This window comes from Atractosteus spatula, chromosome 14 (genome assembly GCF_055471065.1).
Source record: "Atractosteus spatula isolate fAtrSpa1 chromosome 14, fAtrSpa1.hap1, whole genome shotgun sequence".
Lineage (NCBI taxonomy): Eukaryota > Metazoa > Chordata > Actinopteri > Semionotiformes > Lepisosteidae > Atractosteus > Atractosteus spatula.
In genome coordinates, this window is record NC_142719.1 from 21,118,969 (window position 1) to 21,137,655 (window position 18,687).

An 18,687-nucleotide genomic window follows, 5' to 3' on the forward strand; every position below is an offset into this window, starting at 1 on the left:
ATGTAAAGGTAGGACACACCCTGAGGGGATGTCAGTCCATCACAGGCCACACACAGTTTCACCAGGGCAAATTTTCCCAGAAGCCAATTTATCACCAGTATTTTTTTGTACCATGGGAGGAAACCAGAGCACCCAGAGGAAGCCCATTTGAATACAGGAAGAACACACGGTACAAACTACTCACAGATATTAACCCTATCTGGAATTGAACCCGGGACCCCAGAGCTTCAAGGTAGCAATGCTTAGCAATGTTAACCACTACTCCACTGCTCTGCCCCTTCTTATATACAATACCCTTGAATTGTACACATTCTTTTTAATCTCCTAGGTACCAACATTTATCTACTGTACATGATACTTTTTAAAATTTCTTTTGCAGCATCTACGGTGTTTGGTATCATTTACAAACAAGACTAGTTTACTAACCAGAATTCAGATTATACAGTACAGTATAAAGTGTATATACTGTACTTTAAGAAGAGCACTGATACATACTGTACAGTATGGTATTTTGTTAATCACCTCGACCTAATGTGAGCATTCCCCATTTACCCATAGTGAGTGATTTCTTTCCATCATTTATTGTCCGCCCACGTATACAGTCTGTATTTCTTTGAATGCTTGTCATATGTATTTTGAGAATTAATCTTTCATGAAGAACTTTTTAAAGTCTTCCATAAATGTAAGTATGCCATATCACTTGTCCTGTTTTTATCCAGAATTGTTGTTGCAACTTCAAAAAAACTGTCTCATTCCATTTCTTTTAAGTGTTCATGACATTTGAATGTGGTATATTTACTAAAGTTTTATTTGTTGCTGTTACTAAACAAAAAATGATTACATGTGAAAACAGGCTCTCTGGCCCATCTTACTGTCTACTCATTTTGTGGTTAGTAATAATAGTAGTTAATAATTGCTTACACTTATACTGTATAGCGCTTTTCTGGACACTCCACTCAAAGCGCTTTACAGGTAATGGGGACTCCCCTCCACCACCACCACCAATGTGCAGCCCCACCTGGATGATGCAATGGCAGCCATAGTGTGCCAGAACGCTCACCACACATCAGCTATTAGAAATATGAAAAACATATGAAAATAAATTCCTCTATACTCTTTAAATTCCCTCTAATACATTTTTTAAATTGCTCCCTGTCATCTGCTGTGTTATATGCTGTCACATTGTGTTGACAGCTCTGGCAGGACTTCTTTGTTTTCCTTTCAATTTAACTGAGATCAGGTCTGGTCTTTTTTAATATGTTACCCTGAAATTGAAATCAGCTCTTTCTGGAGAAGAATTTGGCATTCCAAGAAGCTCTAGGAAAACGGCTAAATTCAAGCATTAGACTTCCATTAAGACCAATCCCTCAATGTTACAGCACAGAACACACTTTAGCTATCAGTGTGTGAATGTGAACATTCATTACTATCAGTCTGTATTCAGTGGACTGTTGTCACAGGGTCATCTCTACCTGTAGGAATGAAATGGCTTTGGCTCCCATCTCCTGTTCTATGGTTCTGATTGTGTCTGAAAGGGATGAGATCTCTCTTGTAAGGCTCTCAATCTTCTCCTTCATCATCTGGCTGTTTCTCAAACTCTTCCTTCATCTGCCTCTTTGTCTGTTGAGCCTGTGCCTGGAATGGAATAATAAAATTGCATACTTCATGATGGATGTGTAACATTGGTTTGTTCACACTTTAGCCTCATGTTTGTAGTCTGGGCATGTAGCAAAATCGTTGTCCATTTTAGCTTTTTACATTAAAGCTGAAAATAAAATCAAAACTAATTCTACTTAAATAACTCCTTATGAATGTAATTTTTTGAGAAAATCTTTAACACTTATGCTATTAAAAATCTTTGCTTATTGTATTCATTTTTTCTGTGACTTGTGTTTTTTTCATCCATTTATATTCTGACAATTTGTTCCAATTCAGAGTCATGGGGGAGACAGAGATCCCAGTAAGCAACAGGCACAAGGGGATACATTGGACGGGGTCAGTCCATCCCAAAGCCACACACTCACACCTAGGGCCAGTTTTCCCAGAAGCCAATTAACTTGTCAGTATGATTTTTGCTCATGCAAAAGCAGAGCAAACATACAAACTCCACACCTACAGCACACCAGGTCAGAGGCTGAACCCAGACTCCCAGCACTTGAAGGTCACAACATTAACCATTATGCCATTGTGCTGCCCACAAAACCCCTTATAATTTTTACAACATTGTAAAAAATATAACCTTAATATACTGCAGTGGGTAAAATAATGTATTTCTAAAAAGCACTGACAATAAAAAGCAATAACACTGACTGTAACTGGCTATTTGACCTAGGTTAGTAATACAAAGTATTTTGAATATTTTTAAAAACTGACTTTGTTGTTGTATGGTTATTTTGAACCATATAAATATAAAAATACATTAACATACTCTGCGATTTGATCCCATTTTTGTTTAACTTTATTAAAGGCTTCCAGCTTCTTCTGCAGAGGCTCCAGTGCAGCTTTCAGCTCCCCCTGGAATGAGAGAACAGAGCTAACACTCTACTGCAGTAGCAACTGAAAACTTAAAAGTATGTCCTGTGTGGGCAGTGACAAGGGAACACCTGAACAACTAGGCACAAAACACAGTTCACACTTTACTGGAGAAGCACAAGGAGTCCGTGTTCACTTATTATTGCAGGGATTGGATTTTACAATTGATTTTAACTAGTTTTTACAGATTATATTAAATTGCAACATGATTAATATAAATTAAATGCACTTAAACAAAATATAAACCAAATAACACATCCACAACAAAAGACATTTCATCAGTGATACCTGGTGAATTTCCTACCTCAGATAAAACAGGAGTAATCCAGCCACAGATTTTCTTTAAAAAATCGGTCATCTGCCTCCTGTAGTCTAAGGTCAGTAGAGTTCCGACCAAGAACTGCTTCTGTTCCTATACCTTGAGGACATGACTCCTCTGGCATTTTGGTAGCAAGATAATTCCAACATGACAAGAAAAATTGTAATACATGAAAGAAATGCAAAATTATTATTATAATAATATCAACAACTTAATCTAAATGTAAATGATGATTTTAAAATTATTTAGTGACAGTTCTTGTTTTTCTGCTTTATGAAGACAGCGTCTTGTGCGTGGGTATTACAGAAAAGATATCTAGTTGTAAAACAATCTCTTATCACCAGTGAAAAAGCAATGAATACTGTGTCAAGAATGTACAGATGCAGCCATTCAAAGTGCGTGACACAGACACGTACTGCAGGATGACGCGCAATACCGCGGTACGTGATTGGTTGACCGACGGGGGCACTCGTGGTGCGTTGGTCGGTCGTAGAAAGATTTAAATGTCTTTACTGTGCCCGTTTTAGTATTGAATATTTATATGGAATTTTACAACTGAAGGGAAATCTTAGTAGCTGAGCATAAAAAGAATAGGAGCATAACGCGTGTGAAGGCCATAGACGATATTAATTTTGGAACATAAACATACAGTATTACAGTATATGGCTGGTCTCGGTACTTTAAAGAAAAAATACACACCAGTATTCCATTTCTCCCTGAACATTTTAAGCATCGAAGTCTTTAACTAACATGTGAAATAGCGTGTATAAAAAGTGGTAGTTTTAACCTTTTCTGCTAATATAATATGGAATCGCGTATCTAAAGAAATTAATAACGATATAATTATATTGTAACGCTTACGGCCGACAGGTACTGTGTAAGAGCCGGCGTACCAGAGCAGGTGACGTCACTGCCCTTCCCTGTGATAGCAGGACTACAGCTACTGGGCTGTAGGGAAATCTCTCTTTGGCTCACCGGGCTGGGTCCCTGTTGAGTGACACGGGAGTCCTGGGTTCGAGCCCCTGACGGTGGGGGGGCTGACCTAATGCGGCAAGGGTGCCCGCCTGAGCCCCTGTTGCGTTACATTGGTGTCAGAGTGGGATGGGATAGCCCTTCGCCGGGGACGGTGATATAAGCGGGGGAGAGTTTAACGCTTACGGCCGACAGGTACTGTGTAAGAGTCGGCGTACCAGAGCAGGTGACGTCACCGCCCTTCCCTGTGATAGCAGGACTACAGCTACTGGGCTGTAGGGAGATCTCGCTTTAGCTCACCAGGCTGGGTCCCTGCTGAGTGACGTGGGAGTCCCGGGTTCGAGCCCCCGACGGTGGGGGGCCGACCTAATGCGGCAAGGGCGCCCGCCTGAGCCCCCGTTGCGTTACAATATTCATTTACTGCAACGCAGTAATACAATATAGTCACTCGTTGCTACGCAATGCAGAAACACAGCCGCGGGTAACTAGCAAAGAGAGGACATTAGCTAGCCAATATGATAAAGGAATGAATGATTTTTTTATTTCTTTTGCACATTTATTTGAACATTTCCATCGATTGTACAAGCACTTTCCAATCCCTAGTTCGTCTGCATTTTCTTTTACGCTGCCACTGACGCCGGTCTGTGTCTTCTAGGATATAATGCCGGAGATTTGTGTTAAAATTGGGTTTCCAATAACGCCGTACTAAACTCTTGTTTTTATGTCCACTATAACGGACAATCTCCCTTGCTTTTAACCGAGCGTTTCATAATTTCCTAAAATGAAAATGGGACAGAATTCTGGGCTACCCCTATACCAGAGATTATGGTACTGCTTCAGAATGGTGATTGGCTGACACCATCTTGACACCCCTCTGATTGGAGAAAAAAAAACTTGCTGATCTGTTCTACATAGCAGGAAGACATGAGCATATGCTGCTTCTATATTGAAACGCGTATTTTAAAAGTTTAATTAGGAAGTAAAAACCTTACAGCGTACACAGATTTCTAAACTGATCAGGAGGAAGAAAAATCACCCGTGTTCCGCACATAAAAAGTGAATATTAAATATCGAAACCTGTTTTATTTATTTTATTTTTATTTAGATTAAGAGTTCCCGTCACCCCCATTTCCATTTAAATCGCAAACCCGTGTTTAATTTAATACTTTTATTGATTCACAATCTGGCAATGCAACGTAAATCGTTATCTTTGTCTTCTGCACAATAATGTTCACCTCTCTGTCCAGCAAATTAATAAACTTTTTTTTCGTCTTCTCCACTTTAAAGGTACCCCTGTAATATTGTATTTCATTGCACTTTGACAGATTGTCTATAAATCAATTGTTGTCAGAATATCCCCACCTCCAAACAAGAACAAAATTGCAACGATTTTATTAACTGGCTGTTTCAGTAACTTAAAGTATGTATTTAAAGTAATAATTTAACAATATATGTAAATGTTTTAAGATATGTTTATGTTGTGAATGTCTGTAGATTGTATCTTATTTTTAGTTTTTGTTTTGTTTCACGTTAATTTTATAAGGGAATCTTGATTAAAATACTTTTATTTTTTCAGACAGAATTCACATTCGCTGCAGCCAAGTGGCCTTGCAGATAAGATATCAAGGAACAAAACAATTATCGCGCCCGGCTCCTCAATGGAATCGCTTTAACATGCTAATGCGTTGGTGTAACACTCTGTGTCTACAGTACATTGTAAACAAACCAGTTCCACAGGTATTTTCAACCCCCAGCCACTGTTGTTTCATCGGTTGTTATCCTGTAAAGCGCTTTGAGGAGCCACCTTTAAAGGCGCTATATAAAATAAAGTTTGTTATTATTATTATTATTATTATTATTGATCATATTTTTCCTCCCTGAACTTGTAAATTGTTGTTGTTATTGTTGTTGTTATCCTGTAAAGCACTTTGAGGAGCCACCTTTAAAGGCGCTATATAAAATAAAGTTTATTATTATTATTATTATTATTATTATTATTAATAATAATAATATTGATCATATTTTACCTCCCTGAACTTGTAAATTGTTGTTGTTATTGTTGATGTTATCCTGTAAAGCGCTTTGAGAAGCATACTGTCCAGCTTGTCAGGTGCATTCTCTTGTAAAATAATAAGTAGAGCTTTGGGCTTATTAGTGCTCCACTTACAGCAACCCAATGTAAATACATTTTGTCTCCAAATCCACCACCACTTGTATGAATCATAGCCCTGCCAAACGATGCAAATTCCGCTGCAATGGTTGTGTGCAGGAATTATTCAGTATGGCATCTCCATGTTCAAGTAAACACTGCTCTGTGTGCAGAGCCACCCACTTGCTGCAACCAGTCCAACCCCAGGATACAGTCCTCGCGGACTGGGGCAAGGTAGAAGGGGTGTTTCACCCTCCCAGCCCCAAAGTGCACTGTGAGCGCCTTGGGGGTCTGGCTGACTCGGTGCCCGGCAGGACACCAGGCCGCAGCAGGGTGATGGTCGAACCGGTGTCGATGAGGGCCTGGCAGGGTCTGCCCTCGGTGAGGCAGGGAAGAAATAAGCCCCGGCTGTGGCCAACCCTTCCCACAGCAGGCGGGGTGAAGCGCTCCTTCTGGCTTTCCGGAGTGGGGGTAGCGTCGCTCAAGGGCGGCCTTCCCCCCTTTAGGCCGCCCCGCTCCCGCTTCCTGACGGCCTCCGGAGTCCCCGGGGCTGGGGGAACCGCCAGTTCTCTAAGTCTCTATATCCTCTTGGGGGGAATATCCTCTTGGGGGATATTCTAACATCAAGTGATTATAAGACGATCTGTCAAAGTGCAATGAAATACAATATGCTGGACAGTATGCTTCTCAAAGTGCTTTACGGGATAACAACAATAACAACAACAATTTTACAAGTCCTGGGAGGAAGAATATCATCAATATTAATAATAATAATAAACTTTATTTTATATAGCGCCTTTAAAGGTGGCTTTTTTAAAAAAAAAACTTTTTTTAAATGCATTTGCATTTGCACACAGAGCAGTGTTTATTTAACAATAACAATATTATGGACACACAATTGACTTTTTTAAAAAAAAAACTTTTTTTTGGCAGCTGGTTTTAAAAGCAAGGGAGTTTTAATGTCTGTTATACTAAAAGTTAATGCCCAACGAAATAGGGATTGGACAGTTTTTCAGTGCTTGTACAATCGATGGAAATGTTCAAATAAATGTGCTAAAGAAATAAACAAAAAAAGTAATTTATTCCTTTATCCTATTGGCTAGCTAATGTCCCGTCCTTGTTAGTTAGATCAATGAAATGCTGTGGTGTTACTTTTTGTCGATGAAAAAATAAAGTCTTTTCATTTAAAATGACGGTTACAAATAATGTGGAAAAGCGTAATGCTTGTCCAAGGTCATTCATTATTAATACTATTAGTAATATTTTCGGTAAAGGCTTTGATGCATAAAATATTTCTGCATAATTAAAATATTTATGATAAAGGTAGGTTGTGAAGAAGATGGCGCCGACAGGGAAGGCTGCCGTCCTGCGAGCTCCCATTCGTCCTTGTCTATTTCTTTATTTTTTGTTGTTTTTCGTACTGCTAACTGCACATACTGCTTGCTCGGTGATTAGTTATGACCGACAAACACTTATGAACATAAGATCGAATATTGGCACAGTTAAATCTACACCAATAATTACTGCCGACTGTATGGACTGTGGTGTCTCACCTGTACCTGTACTCGGAAGAAGACGGCGTCGTAGGAAGAGGGGTAAACGGGCAGGCGTTCTGGTAAGATTGAGGCAACGCAGCAATCGCGCCCCGCTCCCGAGTATACTTCTTGCTAATGTTCAGTCACTGGACAATAAACTGGATGAACTGAGAGCAAGGCTTGCTTTCCAACGGGACATCAAGAACTGCAACGTGCTGGCATTCACTGAAACCTGGCTTGACCCGTCTGTTCCGGACTCTGCTATTCTCCCGGGAGGATTTTCTATTCACCGTCAGGACAGAACAACGGATTCGGGTAAGAGCAAAGGCGGAGGGGTATGCTTCATGGTAAACAATTCCTGGTGTACAGACGTGGAGATTATTTCAACATCTTGCTCTACACATCTTGAACATTTGACAATAAAATGTCGCCCTTTCTATCTCTCGAGGGAGTTCACATCGGTAGTTCTCACAGTGGTGTATATTCCGCCGCAGGCAAATTATACAAAGGCACTGGATGAACGACACTCTCACCTTAACAGACACGAGAATACACATCCTGAGGGGGCATTCATCATAGCGGGTGATTTCAACGGTGTGAAATTGAAAAAAACAATGGCTAATCTACATCATCACATCGACTGCCCGATGCGTGGAACAAACACGTTGGACAATGTTTACACTCCCTTCCGGGATGGTTACAAAGCCCTCCCCCGACCTCCTTTCGGCAAATCCGATCACGCTGCTACTTCCTGTTTACAAGTAGAAGCTTAAACAGGAGAGGCCAGCGTTAAGAACCATTCAACATTGGTTGGATGAATCAGATTTTATACTAAATCACTGTTTTCATACCACTGACTGGCAGATCTTCCGTGAAGCTGCCGAAAATAATATCAATCTGTATACGGACTATGTTACTGGCTACATCAGTAAATGTATTGAAGACGTGGTTCCCAGGATTACTGTTCGCGCATATCCAAATCAGAAACCGTGGATAAATGGTGAGATACGCGCCAAACTGAAAGCTAGGACAGCTGCTTTCAATTCTGGCGATATGGGTAAATACAAAAAATCCAGATACGACCTCAGGAAAGCTACCAAAATAGCTAAATACAACTACAGAGTTAAATTAGAGTCATATTACCACTGCTGCAATGCACGGACCATGTGGAGTGGTATACGCACCATTACAGACTACAAAACGCAACCCAGCTATATCGCACAACAGTCTGCCTCTCTTCCTGATGAGCTAAATTCATTCTATGCTCGGTTTGAGGTCAGCAACGCAGATCCAGCCAGGAAGATTCTAGAAATCCAAGATGGAAACCCACTGATCATATCCAGAGCAGATGTGTGTAAAGTTTTTAAAAAGACCAATCCACGCAAGGCTCCTGGCCCTGATGCCATCCCTGGCCGGGTTCTGAAGGCATGTGCAGACCAGGTGGCAGATGTCTTCTCGGACATATTCAATCTCTTCCTAGCTCAGTCTATAGTTCCTTCCTGCTTTAATAAAACCACCATTGTCCCTGTTCCTAAAAAATCCAGAGTCAGCTGCCTAAATGACTACTGCCCTGTTGCAATCACATCAGTTATCATGAAGTGCTTCGAGTGGTTGGTCAAAGCATACATCACCTCCTCACTGCCTGACACCCTAGACCCACTGCAATTTGCATACCGCCAGAACAGGTCAACAGAAGATGCTATTGCCACTGCCCTCCATACTGCCCTCTCACACCTGGATAAGAAAGGAACATATGTGAGAATGCTGTTTGTTGATTACAGCTCAGCATTCAATACCATAGTGCACTCAAAGCTCGTCATCAAGCTCCAGGACCTGGGACTGAACACCTCCCTCTGTAATTGGATCCTGGACTTCTTGACGGAACATCCACAGGTGGTGTAGGTGGGCACCAACATATCCTCTACCCTGACTCTAAACACTGGAGCCCCCCAAGGCTGCGTGCTTAGTCCTGTCCTCTACTCCTTATTTACCCATGACTGTGTCACCAGGCATAACTCAAACTCCATCATCAAGTTTGCGGACAATACAACAGTCATTGGCCTGATCACAGATGGTGAGGTCAGGTCCATTCTCAAGGACCCCAGTCATCCCAGTCACAAACTGTTTTCCCTCCTACTGTCCGGTAAACGGTATCAAAGCATTCGGTCCAAGTCCAGCAGACTATGGAACAGCTTCTACCTCCAGGCAATAAGACAGCTAAATAGCCAACCTGTAGCTCCTTAGCAAATCACCTGTAATGGCTACATGGACACACAATTCTCACTATATCCAGCATAACTGCACTACATGTATATATTGCATACACCATGGACACATAACAGCTCTACTCACATTGAGTTTTATTCAATTTCAAAAATGTAACCTCGATTTTGTGATTTTTGTGTTTTTGTGAATTTTTGTGATTTTTGTGATTCTTGTAATTTTTGTGAGCTCGCAGAAAAAGACATTTCATTGCCAGCAACTACTGCTGCACGCCGTATTGTTGTGCATTTGATAAATAAACTTTGATTTGATTTTTGATTTGTGCACTTTTGCCCAACTGAGCAATAATGCTTTCATAAAATATACCAACTTCTTAATGACTGATGATTAACATGCTGTAATACACAGTTTAAATTTAAAAGCTCAAATGCTGTACATGAGAGGTTAAGCTTTATTGGCTCCTCCTGGCGGTTTTAGAAGGTGATTCCGGATACTTTCTGATATGACGTCATATGACGCGTGATATTGCGTCATGCCGCGTTAGGATGCGACACGCCCACTGCATGGTACCGTGGTGTACCTTACGCATTTTGAATGGCTGCATCTGTAGGGCCTAATAATGAACGTAAATGGTTTGTCACAATTGTCCTCCCTCCTTTAGAGGGCGTTCTCACCTTGTATTATTTATTGTCATTACATGCACCTGTCCCCTGTTCCCCTCTTATTATTTAAGTCTGGTGTTTCCAGTGTTCAGGGCTCAGCATTGGAAGACGGACGCCGGGAAGCCCGCCTATCAGTGGGTCCAGGAGTGGCCCGACGGCACAGGCTTCAACACAGCATCCTGACCACTGAGTCTGGGGCTCGGAGCGCCTGGCCTTGTTATGGTTTTAACTTCTGTGTTCCTGTTCCTGGTTCCACATCCCCGTTCACTAGTTCCTGTTTTTAACTACTTCTGTCTCGGATGGATCTTCCAGCACCTGGACCTTGCTCCCTGATTTTCTTTATTGGACTTCCTTGATCGGACATGTTCGCCTGCGCTCCCCCCATGCACCTGTCTTCACCACCTCCCTGTCATCCCATCCATTCCTCGCCATGTCTTTACTGGTGTGTTTCTCCAGTCACTTCCAGATTATACCGTCCCGCATAGGGTCTTAAACTAAACGCTCCACAGGAGTCGGATTAGGCTCTCCGTGACATGGCTTTCTAATCTCATTCTTTAAATTCCAAGATTCAAGATTTTGATTCCTCTTTAACCAAATTTTTACTGTTTGCTTAATACACCTTGTTAAATACTAATCTTGTTCTCAATATGATATAGTTCTGCTTTGGAAAGAAATGAACTACCTTATACTTCTGTGCGGCCTCTTGCACTGGACGAAATTTGTGGTTTTCATGTTTTTCTGAAGTCTGACAAATGAAGCAGATAGGCTCCTCTTCAGTCAAACAGAAGAGCTTGACCTTCTCAGTGTGCAGCCTGCAGAGCACTTCAGAACTTACTGGAGATCTCTGATGCCTCTCCTCTAAAAAGGCCTCACACAGATTCTTTAGAGCCAAGTTGCTTGGAGGGTGCTTTGTTGAAGATCTTCTTCTCCAGACTGGACATTCCTGAGAGCCCTTTTGCTCCCAGTATTGCTGCAGACAAGCGTGACGGAAGCTGTGGCTGCATGTCAGGACAACTGGATCCTTGAAAATCTCACAGCACACAGGACAGGAGAGCTCTTCTTCCAGGACAGAATATCTTCCCGCCGTTTCTTTAAAGAGATACAGTCAATTTGCTTTCACATTCACTTAGTGCTTTTTAAACTGCTGGTGAAATCACCTTCCCATGAAAGTACAGCTATAATTTCTTTTCTCAGATTATTGCTTATGTATATTGTTGTTTTGAGATTTTTTATTTTTAAAGAGTAACATATTTCAGTACATTTAGATCATGACTAATATATACTTACTGAATATAAGGAAGTTAATTGTCACCACACCCCTCCTTTTCCTCCTGGACTGTAAAGTGTTCAGAGTTACAGGTTCCTGTAGGGGGCAGTATCTTTCTAACAAATTTTCATTCCAAAGTATTTATAAACCCATGTTTAGTTTATAATTTAATTCTACCTGTTTTCTGACTTGTATATGGAATAACACTGATTCACTCCAGGAAATGTAATCTGATTCTCAAAACAATAGCTTTATGTCAATACTTTATACCTAAAAATACATATGAATCTAAAGTTTTCTTATAAAATTGTCTTACAAAAAAAAAGGGGTGGAGCAGTGGCTCTGTGGCTATGGATCTGTACCTCTGGCTGGAAGATTGCTGGTTCATATCCCACAGCTGGTAGAGGAATCCTTCTCTGTTAGGCCCCTGAGCAAGGCCCCTGAGCAAACCCCAGCTGCTCCAGGGGTGCTGTACAATGGCAAGTTGGGGTATGCAAAAAATACAAATTCCTAATGCAAGAAATTGTATATGGCTAATAAAGTGATTTTATCTTATAAGTAAAAAGAAATGTTGTTTTTACAATTGTAAAAAGGACTACTTCTCTGTTTAATGTACAGTACATTAATCTTATTAATCTACTTAAATTAAATCCTTAAATTTACAAATCATCTCTTTCCTACAAAAGTAAACTATTATTATTATTCCAAAACTGCCATTTTAACCTATTTTATCAGCTATGTGCCAGTGACTCTCTTATACAGATGCAGCCATTCAAAATGCGCCGGCGATACCGCATTATTTTGCGGTGCGCTTTACGCGGTCTACCCCGAGTTACCGTAAATTCTCCTATAATACCGCAATTAAAATAATAGTATCCGGAATTTCCGCAAGGTGGAGCTAATAAAGCTCAACCTCTCATGTTTGAGCTGTCGCCATCAAAATCTTTAACGAAGATATTACTAATAGTATTAATAATGAATGACCTTCGACAAGCTGTAAACTCAAAGTATTGCCCTGGTCCACATTCTTTTTTTCATTGACCGTCTTTGTAAAAGTAACACCACAGCATTTCGCAATCACGCATTTGTTTCCAATCATGCAAAGTACAGTAATTTTTGAGAATCGATTCACCATGCCTTTCACATGCTCATAAAAGAGATTGATTTAGGAACATAAACATATTACCGTATGCAAACTGTACTGTATACTGTATGTATATGTATATTTAATGTCTTAACTGTGCCCATTTAAGTACTGAATATTTATATGGAATTTTACCACTGAAGGGAAATCTTAGTACCTGAGCATAAAAAGAATAGGAGCATACTGTAACACGTGTGAAGGCCATAAACGATATTAATTTTGGAACTTAAACATACAGTATATGGCTGGTCTCGGTACTTTAAAGAAAACATACACACCAGTATTCCATTTCTCCCTAAACATTTTAAGCATCGAAGTCTTTAACTAACGTGATACCGGAGTCAACAAGCATACTTTTAGAATTTGATTAAAAGGGAATATAATATGGAATCGCTTATCTAAAGAAATTAATAACGATATAATTATATTCATGTACTGCAACACAAGAATAGTACACGCTGTACATTGTCTGTTGATAATGTTTCTGTAGTGCTTTTTCAGCACTCTCCATGTGACCTTGCCGGTGGCGCTGTGGGTTAGGTTCCTGACTCCCACATCACACAGTCTGTGATCAAATCCTGCTGGAGACATGAATTTTTTTTAGCAAACATTTCTTTGAAAAAATGAAATGTTTCCCTGAGTCAGAGATTAAATAAAACCTCACTCACACCAAACAAATTTATATTTCTAAATATCACAACATGATTGAATTTAAGTCATTTTAATAACAATGAATAGTCACCTAGGCGTTACAATATAAACATTTATATTGATTTAAATCGCGTTTTGATTTAAATCGCAAAAGCGGGTTTAAATATATGTGTTTTTTGACTCACAATCAGACAAATGCAACATAAATTGATATCTTTGTCTTCTAAGTATCTTAATAAACTTTCAGCATAGCTTTCTCCCTGTTTAGATTTATTTTTCTTGGGATCTTGGGATCAAACGTGGAAAGATTAGATTGTAATTGTTTTTATTTTTTAAATAAAACAATTTTTTAAATTTATTTTTTAGAAAAGTGTAATCTATACTAAAAAGCTGTACACCACCTGCTATAAAGATACATATTGTAATACTTTCGGGTTCGGATAGGACAGACACAAGAACTCAGACTTGCGGAGTTAAAGCAAGTTAAAGCCTTGATTTTATATATCACCTTTAAAAGTGGCATCTCAAAGCAAAGTAAATACCCAACATTGATTGTACCCATCTGTCATGCTAATAAAGCACCTTGAATTGAATTGAGAGAGAGAGATTTAAACTGCGACACTTATCATTCAACCAGAGCTCGAAATATCACAAGGATCTCAAGAGCACAGCAAAGACTGTATTAAAAGTATACTAGTGACAAACTAGTATACTTTAGATCTTTTTTTCTGAACCGGGGAAAATCTGATCATGTTTCTCTATAACAATAATAAAAAACATTATTTTACATATCACCTTTATGTGATATCACCTTAAGGACAGCACATACAAGGGTTAATTGCACAATGGACCGCGCAAAGAAATTTAAAATAGTCTTCTTTAGGTGTGAGGGCAGGAGTGGATCGCAGAAGGCATAATCAGCAAATTAGGAAAACAAAGAACAGGACAGGCGAGACGTTTATCCAGAGAGCGAGTGATCAGAAAAAGGAACAGCTGTTACGCCCAGGTTTTACACTCTCTCTCTCTGCTGAATGAATAAAAGCATTTTATTAAAAACACGTTTGCGTTTGTCTGGGTATTTACTTTGTAATCTGTGGTTTACATCTACTGTATTGCTTTGAGATGCCACTTTTAAAGGCGATATGTAAAATAAAGTTTTTTATTATTGTTATAGAGAAACATGATCAGATTTTCCCTGGTTCAGAAAAAAGACTATTAAAATCTGTAATCTTTCCACTTGTATGTCATCGGAAAATACAAGAAGTTTCTGCTTTGTGTAAGGATGGTATCAAAAAGTAATCTAAGTGGTGAGAAAGCTGTGCTCCTCAAAGCACTTTACAGGATAAAAACAATAACAACAATAGTGTTAGGCTGGGCAAATGATTTTTTTATAGAAATACGAAATGAGATATAATGATGTGTTCCGGCTTAGACATTAACGAGTACAACCCCCCTCTCTGCGGGAGTGCTGGCTGTGACGAATTAAACCGGTTTCACAGGTATTTTCAAAGTAGAAGGGGGCGAGATTTCCAGCGAAAGACACCTCCCCCCTCCAAAAGTACAGTACTTACTAGTTAAGAAAGCTAGGCTCCTCAATGAAATCGGTTTAACATGCTAATGCGTTGGTGTAACAGTCCGGTAGAAATGTAACAGTCCGGTAGAAATTAAAATTCATTCTATACAGCAATCGCATATTTGGGTACCGTTTCATAAAACTTTCATGCTTAAAATGTTTAGGGAGAAATGGAAGACTGGTGTGTATTTTTTCTTTAAACTACCAAGACCAGCCATACACAGTACAGTTTACGTACATACAGTAATGTTTATGATCCTTAATTAATATTGTTTATGACCTTCAGATGCATTATGCTCCTCTTCTTTTTATGCTCAGCTACTAAAATATCCCTTTAGTGGTAAAATTCCATATAAATATTCAAAACTAAGCGGATTAAAATGTGCACAGTAAAGACATTAAATGATTAAATCTTTTCACTACCAACCAATGCACCACGAGTGCCCTTGTCGGTCATTTTGGCCAGCCAATCACTTACCGCGGTGACCTGCGGTGCCCCGCGGTGCGTAGTTTACCGTACCGCGGGTTTGTACTGCGCATTTTGAATGGCTGCATCTGTATCTCCTAATGAAAAAATCTAAAGAGAATAGTAAAAACAACAGAGAAAGGAGTTGGGTAGATGATGCAATACTCAGATTGTTAAATTTGGTCTATCAGCATCTTGACCAAACCAATATTTGTAAAGATCTTATTTTTTTATTTTCATATGATACAAGCACTGTATCACATGGCCAGTAGCCATATCACTCTGCAGCTCACAACTGGCAACCCAGTTGTGAAGCTAAGCAGGTGTGAGCCTGGTCAGTACCTGGATGGGAGACTTCCTGGGAAAAAACTAAGGTTGCTGCTGGAAGAGGTGTTAGTGGGGCCAGCAGGGGGTGCTCACCCTGCGGTCCATGTGGGTCCTAATGCCCTAGTATAGTGATGGGGACACTATACTGTAAACAGGTGCCGTCCTGCGGATGAGACATAAAAACCGAGGTCCTGACTCTCTGTGGTCCTTAAAAATCCCAGGGCGTTTCCCGAAAAGAGTAGGGGTGTAACCCCGGTCCTGGCCAAATTTCCCATTGGCTCTTACCAATCATGGCCTCCTAATAATCCCTATGTATGAATTGGCTTTATTACTCTGCTCTCCTCCCCACTGATAGCTGATGTGTGGTGAGCGTTCTAGCACACTATGGCTGCCGTCACATCATCCAGGTGGATGCTGCACATTGGTGGTGGTGGAGGGGAGTCCCCATTACCTATAAAGTGCTTTGAGTGGAGTGTCCAGAAAAAGCGCTATATATGTGTAAGCAATTATTATTATTATCATCAAAAAACTCGCACAACAACTCTAACAGAAAGTCAGTTTAAACTACTGTATAACTTGATAAGATGGGTTCTAGTCCTCTTAACAGCAGGTCTCAACAGGTCAGATTGGGGAAATGGTTATCTGATATCGCAAATCTTCCATTGGATCTCTACAGTGGTGTGTCTCATCCCCCTTACTGTACATTTTGTGCACCAACAATTGTAAGAGCAAAAACACAGATGGACATCTTCTTATGATAGACATCTAAATGATTTTACTGATTTGTGTAATGGGTTTCTTTAGAAATTAAATGTTTTGAAAATAAAGGAACCGGCCTTTGACTTTAGGAAAAATGTTGTGATATAATTAACTGAACTGAATGAAAGTTATCCTTACTGGGATGTAGCGCATAGAGAGTGCAATGAAATGCAAAATAAGTAAAGACTGGTGATTCTGAAGAGACATTAAAACATTGGACAATTTTAAAATCCTAATCAGATGTATGTAAAGTGTCAGTTATGAGCTGGTCGTGGCTCTGTGATAGTGATGGGTTTGGAGGAGGTGGGGTTTACCGGCAGAAGCTGTTGGAAAAAAAGAGAAAAATCAGGGGGAAGACAGAAACAGAGAAGACACAAAATGAATAAGGAACACTATCACCCAACTCTTTCTCTAAGCTTTCCCCATGTAAGAAGACCTGTACTGTTCTCAGAGACAAGGTTCTGGCTAAATAATCTGAACCTTGTTTTATAGAGCTTCCTGATTTATTTTAGGAAATTCTGATTTTCTTTGTTTTGTAATGTGCATTTTTTCATTTTTGTTTAGGATGAGAAGACTGATTCCCATACAATTTTGGCTACAGAGTTGATGGGAGGGGATTTAGTTCAAGGTCATATTATTTTATTGGGATGCAGTATTTATTTCTGTTTGGGTTTTTTTACATGTTTTAAAATGTTTCACCAGGGTGGACTTCTGTATTCCTGGGTTTATAGGATGTAGGCCTCTGAAATTCATAGTTTTGTGCTTAACTATTATACAGTATCTGGTTAATGTTGTGTTATGTGTGTTGTATGGATTCTGTGTTGGTTATTATTATTAAAAATTTCTGTCCAAGTTTGACTGTGCTTTATTATTCTTCCAACAGAGCTGTGCCTTAAGAAGAATTTACATGCCACTCATGTGCCTCAAATTAGATCTATTCTTTTGGTACATTTTATTTAACTACTCCCTCATGTTTGTAACAAAACATACTATTCCAAAATTAAATGACAATATCCAGGCCAATTTACCCTTAAAGAATCAGCTAAATTCTTTAATTTAATTTTTAAACTCTTAAAACAGTTAATAAAAGAATATTGCAAAATGTATGAAAAATTGTTATGAAAATTCCAAACAACAAATAATTGGACAATAAATAATTATTTGATTCTCCTAGATTCTTATATAATGCACTGTAGCAGAAGATCAATTCCACCTGCATGTAATTAATCAGGTCACTTACCCCGAGTAGGAACAGAATATTTAAGACATAGGATGGTTATGTAGCGGCCCTCAACCTGTAGAAATTCAGTTTTCTATGTCCTGCTTTAATATCAATCATGTTTCATTCTTGTACATGTTAATTGAATCAGAGTCCTCCCAATTCCAGTGCAAAGTTGATTGATGTTATCAGAACTGCTCTTCCTGTTCATGGGTTCTATTCTGAGGTAATATACAGAGCTCACTACTCCAGAAGTCAGAGTGCTACACGGAGTCATAAGCAGGCTGGGCATCAGGATATGAATAATAATTGACTAATCATGAAAAGCCCTCTATCACATGTTGATGAGTGTCCACTCCAAGAGCAGTGCAGGTGAGCTGTTAGGAATGTGTGAGAGGACAAACTTTAGGGGTTTGCTAAACAAGATTTGTGATTGTTGAAAACAGTGAAACAATATTGTTTTAAGTGCTTAATGCAAGCAGGAAAAAAAACACCAAAAAATCAGATCAGTGAGTCTAACTAAGTCAGAAAACATATTGTGTAAACTGTGATTTAGCAAATTCTGTATCACTCATATTTCACCATCTTGTCAGGAGGATGCTGTTAATGTAAGCCCGAACAGGAACAGGAAGTACGTGATGACAGTTTTGAGTTTTTTCATTTCAAAAAGAAAACTAGATCAATCCTGTTCATGTGCTGAATCGTGTGTTGAAATTTAAAAAAAATATGAAAATAAAGATAAAATGCATGTACAGTAACAATTAAAAATCCATTACAGCTGTAGTTCCATGTTATTTTTTAAATTGCAATTAAGTGAAAGTGAAATTGAGCCTCACACTGTAACCAGAATCCAATAATTAGAAAAAAACAGATACAACTCTGTGAAGAA

General features: G+C 39.3%; 1 protein-coding gene across 1 annotated transcript in view; it reads right to left on the minus strand.

The window, feature by feature from the left end:
• LOC148820901 (E3 ubiquitin-protein ligase TRIM35-like) overlaps positions 1-11,812 on the minus strand; it is a 53,635-nt gene extending 41,823 nt beyond the window's left edge. Inside the window, exons 1-3 of the mRNA XM_088933408.1 lie at positions 11,809-11,812; positions 11,075-11,481; positions 2,419-2,514 (exon numbers count right to left, since the gene is read on the minus strand). Of these exons, the coding sequence (XP_088789534.1) occupies positions 2,419-2,514; positions 11,075-11,481; positions 11,809-11,812 (507 nt within the window). The remainder of the gene's footprint in view (positions 1-2,418; positions 2,515-11,074; positions 11,482-11,808) is intronic.
• Between the last annotated feature and the right edge of the window lie 6,875 nt (positions 11,813-18,687).